The following is a 13073-nucleotide window of genomic DNA, read 5'->3' as shown; positions in this document are numbered from 1 at the left end:
AGTGTCATGGGGCAATATGTTTTTGGCTTTGTTAAGAGGTTCTTTGATGAAGGGGTGATAGATGAGTGGGTGAATGAGACTCTGTTGGACATTTCCTTAGATGAAGTGAGAAACACTTTATTTAGTATGGTATGACATATTATACTTGAGAAAGATATCCTCCAGGATATTCCAGGTTACGTCATGCAATATTCTTGGTTACCGAAAGGTTTGTGTGAGGCAATGGAGAGAATTATTCGAAGATTTGTATGGGGCTCAAGTAATAAGCAATATGTATATCTCTCGTAAGATGGGATAACATGCATCGACCTATCAATAGTGGTGGAATGGGATTGAAGAATTTGTACCATCAAAATAAGGCACTTATGATGAAGATCGCCTTCTAATTAGTTACAAAGTCAGAGAAATTGTGTGTAAAGATAGTGTGCACAAAGTATAAATGGAAGGATCCATTACCGTTCTCGCTTTTGAAAGTCAAAAGATCTCATCTTTGGAGAGGGCTTTAATGCATTTGAAGTGATTTTCACGAGTACATCTTGTGGAATATTTGTGATGGTAAAGACACGAACTTTTGGTTTGATCATTGGATAGGGAAGGAGGAAATACCGATCTTTTCCTACATTGGATCAAGTTATCCGCATCCTATCCCAGTATGCAAAATGCTGACTTTTTTAGGTGTTTGGGACTGGAATAGGATTGCACATTTTCTTCCTAAACGGGTTATCGAGAAAATTGCTAGTGTTCCGTCACCTCAGGAACAATTGGGAAGAGATGCTCCAGGGTGGAGTTAGGAAGGGGGCAAGAGGTTTATGGTTGCGTTGGCTTATAACGCATGTTTGGTAAGAACAGAAGAGGAGTTACAGTTTAAATTGGAGCTGATTTGGAAGTTGGCCATTCCTTGTCGTGTTAGAATTTTTCTTTAGCTTATGGTTCATGATCGACTCCTTACTAATGTCGAATGGGTAATGTGACGTTTTCCGTTAGTGGATTATTGTATGGTGTGTGGTAAAGCAACGAGAAGTATGGGTCATTTGCTTTGGTGTTGTAATTTAGCAGTGTGTTTTTGGCCAATGGTAGTGAGTGCAAGACATATTAGAAATTTCTTGTCATTACCTCAATGGATTGGCTAGATGTTAATCTCTGACCAACATGTAGGTTTGGCTTAGATGATGATAATTGGTCGATCGATTTTTCTATTTATTGTTGGTTGTTATGGAAGAACTGATTCGGTGCAATCTTTGATCCTGGTATGTTGAAAGGGAGATCTTATTGAGCCATTGTAACATATTTACAGATAGGTAATTCAAATGAATAGAATGATTGCAAGTTCAAGGATGCGAGGCGTGAACGTTCAAGTTTTGTGGACCCGTCCACCCATTGGATAGATTAAAACTAACTCAGATGTGGTTGTTCATCCCGGTAATAAAAGGGCTGTTGCTTCAAAATCACGAGGGTGATTGGATTTTCTATTTTTCAAAGAATCTAGGAAGGTGCTCGGTCTTAATAGTTGAGCTTTAGGCAACACATGATATCCTGGCCCATGCTTGGCAGTTAAGTTTCAAAAAGATGGAGCTCGAGACGGATAATAGCGAGGTTGTTCAGATATTCAACAACAATTCTGAAGCCTTGGTGGGCTATACTTTGGCTTCTACGTTCCAAGAGCTCTGTACTAGAGATTCGGTTTTTAGAGTTGGACATATTTGCCGAGATCAAAATTGCATTGCTGATAGATTAATAGTTATGGGACGAGGTGCCCCTATTGGTTCCACGTTTTTCGCAGACCCTCCCGATGAGACTATCACACTTCTGCATAAGGAGTGCTTGCTTGGTGGTTAATTTTGCACATTTTGTTGCTGCCCTAATAAAAAAGTCTTATTTAATACATAAAATTTTAATCATAATGGACATCTATAAATGACAAATATCGATGTCAAATATTGATAACACTTCTCCTTGAATGTCCATTGAAAATAATGTGTCTCGTTAAATACTAAGAAAAAATCTATTGAAGAAAAAGGAGTATGCATATATTTAATACGCACATGTTGTCTCAAAAAAAACCCTTACTACGAAAATTCAGTGAGACAAAACCTTGATGAAGGAAAAGACTCTCCTTATGACAACATAATATAAGATCTTTTAATCTCCACAATTCAATCATGAATTCAATCTTATAATGTTGAACTAGACAACACATTGATAATAGATCTTTCAAATTATCACTTGAACTGATTCGTTGCATATTTATATTATTATTCTTATAAGTATCACAATGAAAGAAAATTTAAGAAAATAGATTTAGTTCTATCTCATTTGAGTGATTATTTCAATTGAGTTATACATTTTATATTATTTTCATACAAGATGGGTGGTATCAAATTATGTGGAAATAAATCGCATATATTATGGATATGTTGGGTCAATAGTCTTAGCTAAACACATTTTAAGCTTGCTTCATAGATAATAATTATTTCTACATGATTTGTAGAGACATCGACTAGTGTTTAAAGATTTAAAGATAATGATCTTATAACACTTAGATAGTAACTATGAAGCAACTAATGTAATGAGTCAAATTTTTGAGTTAACGCGTAAGGATTAACCTGAGAGGTCTTTAGATTGACACGAGAGTATGATTAGATCCGTTAGAAACATTTAGGCCTAATCGAAAGAAAATTAGGCTTAATCAACCATAAAAAGGAATAAATTTGAATTAAGGTCAAATAGAGGTGAACTGAAATGGTAAATATACCATTGACGAAATCATGATTGATTTCCCCTTTAATTGCAGGTGATATGTGGAAATTAGGGGGTAGAATTTTTATCCAATCCTTTCTTATTTATATTACCCTCTCATCTTTTCTCATTCTTCAAACCTTATTCTAAGATTGGGAATAAAAATAAGATCGTTTACAGGATATTTCTTACTCTTATTCGTTGTACGAATAATTGGAAACTTACTTTGCATACTACAATCGTCTTATCTACTATTAAGTATATGAATATTATTGAAGCTCATAAAGAAATTATTTGATTAATATTTTTTGATATATTAAATGATTTTCATATCAATATAATATTTTATGTTAGTCATAGCGACATCTTTTTTACAAAAATCGGATGTTTCATAAGAGGACGAAATACATTTATGTTCGATATCATAGTGTATAAAGTTATTGGTCCTTGTGATATTATTGTGATAAAATTTTGCATTCATAATTATGTTGCATGTATGATGACCATATCACTTTTTATAACTAGGTTTGAGGAATTTGGTTGATGTTTGTCGTTGATTAATACTCGTAAAGAATTTTGTGGAAGAGGTAGAGAACATGTTCTCATAAACGTTGAGATTTTATTGTATTGCCTTGTATTTATAGAATTTATGTCAAAGTAGAGATTGTTAGAGTTTTTGATTTTAATTTCGTTTTAATAATCTAAATTTTTTTTGATGCGATTCACTTAATAAAGAAACAAAATTGAACAAAATGAGAATTATATTATGGATGTTGATTAATTTTTTTTTTTTAAAATAGAGAATGCGGTAAGGAAATAAAATAGGAAGAAATATAAGGAATGTACTTCATGTTGGATTTCCTTTAAGAAAATTCTATAACACGCTCGACGAATATCGCTGAGTATCACTAACAATGAGTATCGTTGTATACTATTAATTTAATTTATAAAAATTTAAAATTCTAAAAGACTCAACGTAATTATAAATTAGTTAAAAATCTAAAGGTAAATTATTTAACGTAAAATATTAATTACATTATTTAGGGGTTGATATTTGATTTAATTATTATTAAAAAGATTATTAAAAATAATGTAATTAAAATTTTATTTTAAATAATTTACCTTTAGATTTTTAACTAATTTATAATTATAAGTTGAGTCTTTTAGAATTTAAGTTTTTATAAATTAAATTAATGGTGCTAAGCAATGCTCGTCGAGCGTGATAGACTCATCATATTGGTTCCATTTAATGTTTAGTTTAAAAATTATAACATGCTACAAGCTTATAACTTTTACTGGATTAATCGGTAGTTATGCTCCACGGAATGATTATGATTCCATTGCCATTGACGCATTTGTTGTTGTGCCATGTTTTGTCGAAAATTCTATTCCACCATTTGATTTGTAGATTCAAGTTGGGTAAATAAATTTGGGAAAGACCCTTAGTTTTAGGGACGAAGGCATGATTTTATGTTAGGGAGTGAGTTTGAATTTTTTTTCTTTTAGGGATTAACCTTGAATTTATAAAATTCTAAGGGGCGAAAATAAATTTTTAATAAAATATATAAAAAGCTAAAATATATAATAATTTTCAAATTTTAGGATACCACTCGTTCCGTCCCCTTTGTCCATCCCTACTTAGCTTGCAAATGTGTTTTTATCAATATGCAATTTATTAATCTGATGAAACAAATTGGAACATATTGTTATATCATTTTTATTGTACTAGATTTTCATGTAGCGTTAATGAAGAAGATTCCAATGTATTAATGAATGGTAATAGAAATGATGGGTGTTCCATAAGAGTGTTCAGTAATGGTGAATCTAAGTGGCTTTATCCGCTAGCTTCTCACTGTGATGCCTTAATTTTATCTTTTTATTTCTATCTCATTGCCCATAATTAAATTCTAGTGTAGCTTTGAAACATACCCAATTAATTTAATCTTTATTTTCATCTCTAATATGAAACATACAAGGTGATCGTAAGTCTCTAAGAATGACAACTTCATCACAGGGGCGGTTGACAGGAAAAAAGACGATGAAGACTAAGTAAATGGACTGAGATGATTCTGAGGGATGAGTGTTGGGGAAGACCGTGATCTGAAAGAGATAGTTTAAGATTTTATGTTGGACCAAATTGATAATAATCTTAAATATTAAGAATTTATTGAATTGGGATTGATTTATAGAATGTGTAAATTTTGGGATTGAAAGTGTTATTATACCAATCACATCACCATTTTCGTTAAGTCACTTATCAGCGAGTGATCGTAAGAATAATGAAACGTAACATTAATTATGATTTGAAAAAAATAGTTGAGCCACCAAAAAAAATACATGAATAGATAAGTGACCAAATAAGTAAGTTACCCATATCACTCTTCTTTTCTTATCCCCTGTGTTATGATATGAATATACTACACCAATTCGTAAGTATAAAAAATAAAATTCTATTGAATATAAAATTAATTCCAATAAATTTATTGGAGGTCTCATTAGTGTGCATCCAATCGAAATTGAACCTATAAATTCATCAATTATGAATTGGATAGTTTAATCGTTTGATTACTAAATAGGGTATTTGTCCATATTGAATAATTGAATTCTAATTGAAATTAAATCTTTAAAATAAATCAATGCAATTTAAGAAGAATGAATTAAACGACATCGATTCAAATATTGGATTTTTTAATCGAGAGATATTGGTAAAAAGTTTAATTTAAAATAATTGTTTAAATTATATTTCTTGTTTATTGTTTATTTTAGATGTCTTATTTTTATTTTATTAAATTAGGTGATTAACATTTTTAAAGTTATCATTTAAAGCGTGTAAAATTTCATTCTATAATCATTTTAAGGTCATATCATCATTGATTGTTCAAAAAATAAATCTATCAAACAATGATTGTCTGACAAATGACATTAATATTTTATTAATATTATTTTTTTTAAAAATAAAAATATTAAATTTCTAAATTTCTAAACAAACTCTAAATTCTATTATAGTAAAAGATCAAACGAAAAATGAGGATCAGAGGTTCGAACAACTTAGTTTTGGTTCGGAAGATGATATAGCTTCACTATCTATGACAAACATACTATAGTTCGATGTAAAAATAATTTTGTACTACAAGATTTAAGGACTACGTGTGACAGCAAGGGATTAATCAACCAGTGAGAGTCCAATAACCAAAAGAGTGACCAATAACAGTTGATTCAATGAACATATATGATTTAAAGATTTGAAGCTAAAGATTTAGGGAGTTTGAAAATTTTGGGTAATTTAAGATTTTAATAGGGTTTTTAAAAATAAAATTAAAGGTTTTAAGATTTTAAAAAATAAAATTAAAAGAACGTGCTACGAGTTAAATACTGATTGAATAATAACGTTTTTAACTGTCATTAACAATTAAACCCCTTAAATGATAACTTTAAAAATGTTAAATATATACATCAATAAAAAAGTTAAATATTTGAATAATATTTTTGACACTTTTAAATTAAACCTTTATAAAATATTTGAAAAATTACTCTTTAATTGATTGGAATATAATTGATTATAGTTATATATAAACAATTAAATGGATTTTATAAAGAAATTCAGAATTGGATAAATTATGTGATACAAATTTTATAATAATTTATATTATTTAACAATAAGTAGGTTCAGTGAGATGAGCCAATAGATTTTTTAAGTAAGGATAGAAATTTGAATCATGACATTTGCGATGGAGCAAAACAGGCTAGGAGGATCACTCCATATTGGGACTCAACAATGCCCGATCTAGATTATTCGATTAATAAATCAGATACTGATGATTATAACAAAATAATAATTATGATTTATCTGATTAAATAATTTTTCGTTAATTGCATTATATGTCCTCAAACTTTTGAATTTTTCAATTTTATCTTAAATTCATTCAAATATGCAATCAATTTCAACCATAATTTAACCTAAATTTTGTTTTTTTAAAACATAAATATAACTTGGCCTAATGATTTTATTAAAATGGGATATGATTAGTATATACGTATAATTTGGTATGAAATTAAAATTTTCAAAAAGTGTAGGGACTAATATAAAATGATGGCCATAAATTGGGGATGAAACTGAAATGTTTAAAAATTTAGGACTAATTTAGAATGAGGGTCATAATTATAGGACGTGAAATAAAATTAACTCATTTTTAACAATAAATAAGAATCCTTTTTTCAAAAGAAGAATTCGTGTAATTTCTCACTCACTCCATGACGTCCAAACACACCGTTTTCCCTCTCCTCCCTTAAAAAACGAAGTCGCCAATTAAGCATTTTGCTCTTATGGGCTTGTTTGCCGCGCTCCAAGCCTAACCCAAACCGGAACGATTTTTTTAAACGAATTCAATATCATTGAGGTTTGAAATATGGCTGTTTTCAGTACTCGAGCATGCTTTATTCTTTGATTTCCTAGAATTCTATATTAACTGCTTGCGATTTCTGTAGATTTTCATTGATTTGGCTTTACATTGGTAGCGTATTCTGTTACATTTTCCATTATCGAAGTTATATTTCAACTTTGACTTGTGTAAGTGGGTATTTGATTTTCTTTTTCTATATTTTATTACTTGGATTGGAGGCACACATTCAAATTTAGCATACTATGAAGAATGCCAGTTCAACATTGTTTTGGAGACTCACATTAAAGTTTCCGGTACGCATTTGGATTCAAGTTTCATTATATTAAAGAATAGTGAACATATTGGGTTTCTTTCTTTCTTTGGATTTCCAATTATGAATGCTTTTCATTATCTTAAGTTTGGAAATTAATGGCTTTTGATGCAGGAAGCTTCACTTTTATAGGAATCTCAACAGAGGAGATTATGAAGAATGTAAATTGTACAAAGCCTAAAGTGAAGCGAGCTTCAATAAATAACATTCTTGATAGAGCCAGACTGAAGTATATTTCTGTCTCAATGGGGGGTAAACTTTCTTTTCTTTTCCCCCAACTAAATCAATGTTAATTATGTTATAGTTAAGTGTTGACTTGTTTTTGGAAGTTATTATCATTATTTGGTCATGCCTATTAGATAGTATTGGATGGAATTGTTCATTCTGGTGGATATTTGTGGATGCTCATTTCATAATTTATCCCAAGTAGGTCACTCAACTGTTCTAATTACTATTGTTGTTTGTCTTGTCAGTGCTTAGTTTTCAGGTGCATTACTATTCTCTGAATGGATGTGTGGTGTGCGAGTAGGTGCTGAGTGTCTATGAGTATGAGCATATGCTGGTGCCAAAACCAGGCATCCAAAAAATCACATATCTTGGAGAATAGAAGGCTAAATATTATCTTGTTCAAGAACTAAAGACTGCTCCACTTAGCATTTTGGAATTCTGGATGAGTTATTGAAAACGTTGTGGGTACATCAATAAATTAGGAGTCCTTTCAGGATTGGGATGGTAATAATTTATGTTTGATTGGTTTATCTTGGTTAGGTATAATTCTATCTCACCCGGTTGTTTATTTATTTATTATTATTATTTGAGTTTGTTCTAGTTTCATTTCATATAATTTCCAAAAGTAAAGAAACAAATAGATATAATTCAATTAGAATTTTATTGGCAATTCTATTTAGGGTCTCAAACTTTCAAGTCTAGTTAAGGAAATAGATCAAACACGACTGTAATGAGAAATGTCTAGGATTAGGTTGCTTTCTACATGTACATAGTAGCTTGTGTGATACATCCAATGCTTGTAAATTTTAACATGGAAATTTACTGCTGTATAATAATGGAAATTAACTCCAATAGGAAAAAGTTAATGGATATAGATTCTATCGGACGGTAGCAATTGCATTCGAGGTAACTTCCGTCAGATCTGGTTGGCATGTGTAAAGTTTAAGTATATAAGGTAAGTGGACCACTCAAGAAACGCATGCAGGAGTAGAAGAAACAGCGCAGATTCTTCTGCCCTATCTTTTGTAGTTATGCTTTAAGAATCCTTGATAACTTTTTCCCTTTTTTTCTGCATTCTCATTGTGTTGGAAGTCGAGGTAAATTTGAAGTGATTGAGATTAAATCTACTATGCCTATCAGTATAGATATTGTCAACCTTCTTTAAGAGATTTGATTTCATATCTGTCAGTACAAAGCTTCATTTTATTTCTGCTATTGTTCAAGTTTTGACATGCGATTATGTTCTGCAACTAGTCTTCAGCGTAGTTACGAAAAGGTAGAAGCAGAGAAGAAATATAGCATCAAACCACCTAGTTTGCCTAATTTTGTAAGGTAAACTGATATACATTTTTGGCGACTTCTTTTTCTATGAGATTTCAGTGTTTCACTTTTTTAAAAAAAAAAATAAATCTCATGTATCCCTTTCTTATGGTCAGGTTTCACTGAATTCATTTTCTTGGTGTTTAACCTGGATAAGGATTCTACCCTATTGTTTTTTAATGGGTTCAAAGGGAATTGAATCTAGCATTTGAGTGTCATGTTTGCCATTTCAATTTAGTTCTCATAAGCATTGTTGGATGGATTTTTTTTATAAATTTACAAGATTGCATGATTATGGCTAATTCTTGAAGAGGGATTTTATCTGAGTTTCTACATTCCTCATAAGATAGCTTGTTTTGTTTATTTTCTTTTCCATAGCTCACTAACATTGTACCTTATTGTAGGCCTAACTCAGTCATGCAACGAAAGGGAACTGTTGATGGTGGCGTGAAGAAAAGGTATGCTACGGCATATATTGTGCTTTCTCTCCATATAAAATTTAGATCGACCTGAATTAAGCTGGAATTTCTTTAAATTGTTTGCAGGGTAACACTTGCATCGGTCACTTTTTATGCCAATGGACTTCCAGATGGGGCTGAATTGGCGTACTTTATCAAAGGACAGGTGCAATGGTTTATATAAATAATATAGTTGATTAGCAATAGTTTTATGCCTTGTACTGACCGAAATTCTAACAGACTTTTACCCTGACGTACCTTGAAGGCTACAAACAGGGGAACGGTATAGTCTGTGAATGTTGTGAGAGAGAGGTAAGCTTCTAATTTATTACCAAGTTGATGCTAGATCAGCTCTCTGATCTAATATTTTTGTTTAATTTGTTTTCGTGTGAGCAGCTTAGCCCTTCACAGTTTGAAGCACATGCTGGATTGGCTGACAGAAGGCGACCGTGAGTGGTCTTTAGAGAATTTGATATTTCGTTAGAATGTTGGGTCATTCTTTTTTAGCTTTTTACTTTTCCATTTTTACACAGGTATCATAACATCTATACATCTAATGGACTGACGCTTCATGATATAGCCTTGTCATTGGCAAACGGACAACGCATTACAATTGGTTGCAGTAATGATATTTGTGCAATTTGTGGAAATTCTGGAGATCTGCTTCTTTGTCATGAATGTCATCTGGCTTTTCATACTGGTGCGTAAGTTTCTTTATTTTGAGTTGTTTCTTCTTAGTTTAGGTTTTTGTTGAGATAGGTACTTAATTTAAAGATGGTGTTTGAAATATTTAATATTGGGCGGCCAAAATTCAACGATACTTCATGAGATATATTCATTTACAATATACTTCATGAGATATATTCATTTACAATATACTGCATTGGGATCTGCATTTAAAGCTCTAACCCGTTTTGTGCTTTCATGCCTAATGATTATCATGACCGTCTTTCTCCAAATTGTTTTCAAACAATAAAATGGTGGATGCACGTGTTTTCTTAAATTTTTGTCATTTTATGTCTAAGTTGTGAAATACATTCAATTTATCTTGTGCCTGATTATCTTTTTGGTCTAAGGTTCTCTTTCATAATTTATTCCATCGAATTTCTTTCTTGCAGCTTGTTTGAAAATAGAGCACCTTCCAGAAGATGACTGGCTTTGTGCAAATTGTTCTGATAAAAAGGGTCTTGGTAGGAAAGATGCCTCAGGAGAAGCTTCAAGGATAGTGAGGCCAATTGTGATACGACTGACAAGAGTTGTTAAAGCACCAGAATTTGAAATTGGTGGTTGTGCTGTTTGCAGGTTGGGTACCTCTGTATTTTTTTCGTATCATTCTGGTATTTTGTCTCTAAGCATATCTATATTCTTAGAATACGAGCTTCATTGTGTGATTAATCCTCCAATGGATTCATTTGTATGAGTGTGTGTAACACACACATGTTTGTTTACTATCTTGGAGTCGAAACTAGTGGATTGTTGATAGAGAGGTGTTTTAAGAGTCAATGATCTCTCAATAGTTTCTGACAAAGCCATGAATTTTACTGTAATTCACTCTTATTAAATGTGTAGGAAGCTTACAATTATATACAAGGAAGCTTACAATTATTTATACAAGCCTAGGCCTTATCTTAGGTAACTTCTAAACTAGGTAAGAGACTAATTCTAGTAATAAAAGAATCCCTTAGATTTAGGGATACTAACTAAATAGAATATTTACAAATCCAACTCAATCTTCTTAACTTATGTAACTAATCTCTGACACTCCCCCTCAAACTGGAAGCATGGATATCTTCCATCCCCAACTTGCCTGTTAACTTCTGAAAATACTTACCAGGTAGACCCTTGGTAAGTATGTCTGCAGCTTGATCTCCGGTGGTAACATAGGGAGTAAAGATCAGGCCACTATCAAGTTTCTCTTTTATGAAATGTCTATCCACTTCAACATGTTTTGTTATGTCATGTTGAACTAGATTATGAGCAATGTTGATTGCTGACTTGTTATCACAATAGAGTTTCATTGGTCCATTCCACTTTACCTTCAAGTCTTCTAAGATAATCTTCAGCCATAATAACTCACAAATTCCTAATGCCATAGCTCGAAATTCAGCTTCTGCACTTGACCTAGCCACCACATTCTATTTTTTGCTTCTCCAAGTAACTAAGTTACCTTCAAAGAAAGTGCAATAGCCTGAAGTTGACCTTCTATCATGGATCCTGCATAATCTGCATCCATGTATGCTTCCAGAGTCAAGTTTCCCCCTCTTCTAATAGAATTCCTTTGCCTGGTGTACCCTTCAAGTATTGCAAAATTTGGACTACAACCCTTAGGTGTGATTCCTTGGGATTGTGCATGAATTAACTCAAAACCCCAACAGCATATACTATGTCTGGTCTTGTGTGACAAATAGATAAGCTTTCCCACGAGTCTTTGAAAAAAAACTTCTGTCAACTGCCATATCACCCTCCTTTGAGTCTCCAAGCTTGTGATTGACTTCTGTAGGAGTTTCTGCTGGTTTACATCCTAGTTTTTCAGTTTCCTTCAACAAGTCCAAAGTATACTTCTCCTGAGATATAAAATCCGTTGATGTGAGTGAGCCACCTCAATACCAAGGAAGTATTTTAATCTTCCAAGGTCATTCACTTCAAACTCTTTTATAAGACACTTCTTTAAATTACCAATTTCTTCATAATCATTACCTGTAACAATTATATCATCTGCATACACCAATAGTACAATTACTCCCCTTGAAGGAGAGTATTCACAAACAGAGTATGATCACCTTGACTTTGTTTGAAGCCTTGTTTTAGAATTACTTTAGTAAATCTCCCAAACCAAGCTCTTGGGGGACTGTTTTAGTCCATAAAGAGCTTTTCCCTCAATTTACACACTGCCTCCATTCAAACAAATCCGGGTGAATATCCATGTAAACTTCTTCTTCAAGGTCTCCATGCAAGAAGACATTCTTGATGTCAAACTGCTGTAAATTCCATCCCTGAATAGTTGCTAAGGACAGTAGGACCCTCACTGTGTTCATCTTTGCAACAGGGGCAAAAGTTTCAAGATAGTAAATTCCATAGGTTTGAGAGTACTTCTTTGCCACCAATCTTGCTTTCTACCTTTCTAGAGAACCATCTGATTTATACTTGACAGTAATACCCATATGCATCCCACTAATTTTTTCCCTTCTGGCAGCTTCACTAAATCCCATGTCTTATTCTTCTCCAGTGCCTCCATTTCCTCTTTCATAGCCTTTTTCCAGTTCTCATTTTCTAATGCCTCAGATACTGTTTTAGGAATAACAATGTCATTTAGGCTAGTAAGGAAGGTTCTGTGATTGAGGGATATTTTTTAGGCCAAAACGATAGGTAGGATGTTTGGTGGTGCCTGTTCTTTTTCCTTTTCTAATAGTAATGGGAAATTCAAAATCAGAAGAAGTATAGTATTTTCAGCATCACTTTGTTCAAAAGGAGTTTCAGAGTGTATCTCAAATTGTATAGAGCAGGAGCAAATGAAGGGATGATTGAATCTGCATAGGTTCTTCTTCCTCGAATAGACCCTTATGGGACAAGTAGTGTCTTGAATATTGGGTGTGGTATATTAATGTTTGGTTGAAGAGTAGA

The 13073-nt window shown here is 32.3% G+C and overlaps 1 protein-coding gene across 1 annotated transcript; it reads left to right on the top strand.

Moving 5' to 3' along the window:
* Window positions 1–1566: 1566 nt before the first annotated feature.
* LOC120214103 lies at window positions 1567–10872 on the top strand. The gene is made up of 7 exons (XM_039212083.1): window positions 1567–1817; window positions 1996–2019; window positions 9540–9618; window positions 9693–9764; window positions 9849–9901; window positions 9986–10152; window positions 10571–10872. The coding sequence occupies exons 1-7, from the start codon at window positions 1567–1569 to the stop codon at window positions 10870–10872; spliced, it is 948 nt and encodes a 315-aa protein (XP_039068014.1).
* The last annotated feature ends 2201 nt before the right edge of the window (window positions 10873–13073 follow it).

The sequence above is a fragment of the Hibiscus syriacus genome, unplaced genomic scaffold, assembly GCF_006381635.1.
Source record: "Hibiscus syriacus cultivar Baekdansim isolate YM2019G1 unplaced genomic scaffold, ASM638163v2 tig00110053_pilon, whole genome shotgun sequence".
Lineage (NCBI taxonomy): Eukaryota > Viridiplantae > Streptophyta > Magnoliopsida > Malvales > Malvaceae > Hibiscus > Hibiscus syriacus.
This window is presented reverse-complemented; position numbering and strand designations above follow the sequence as displayed.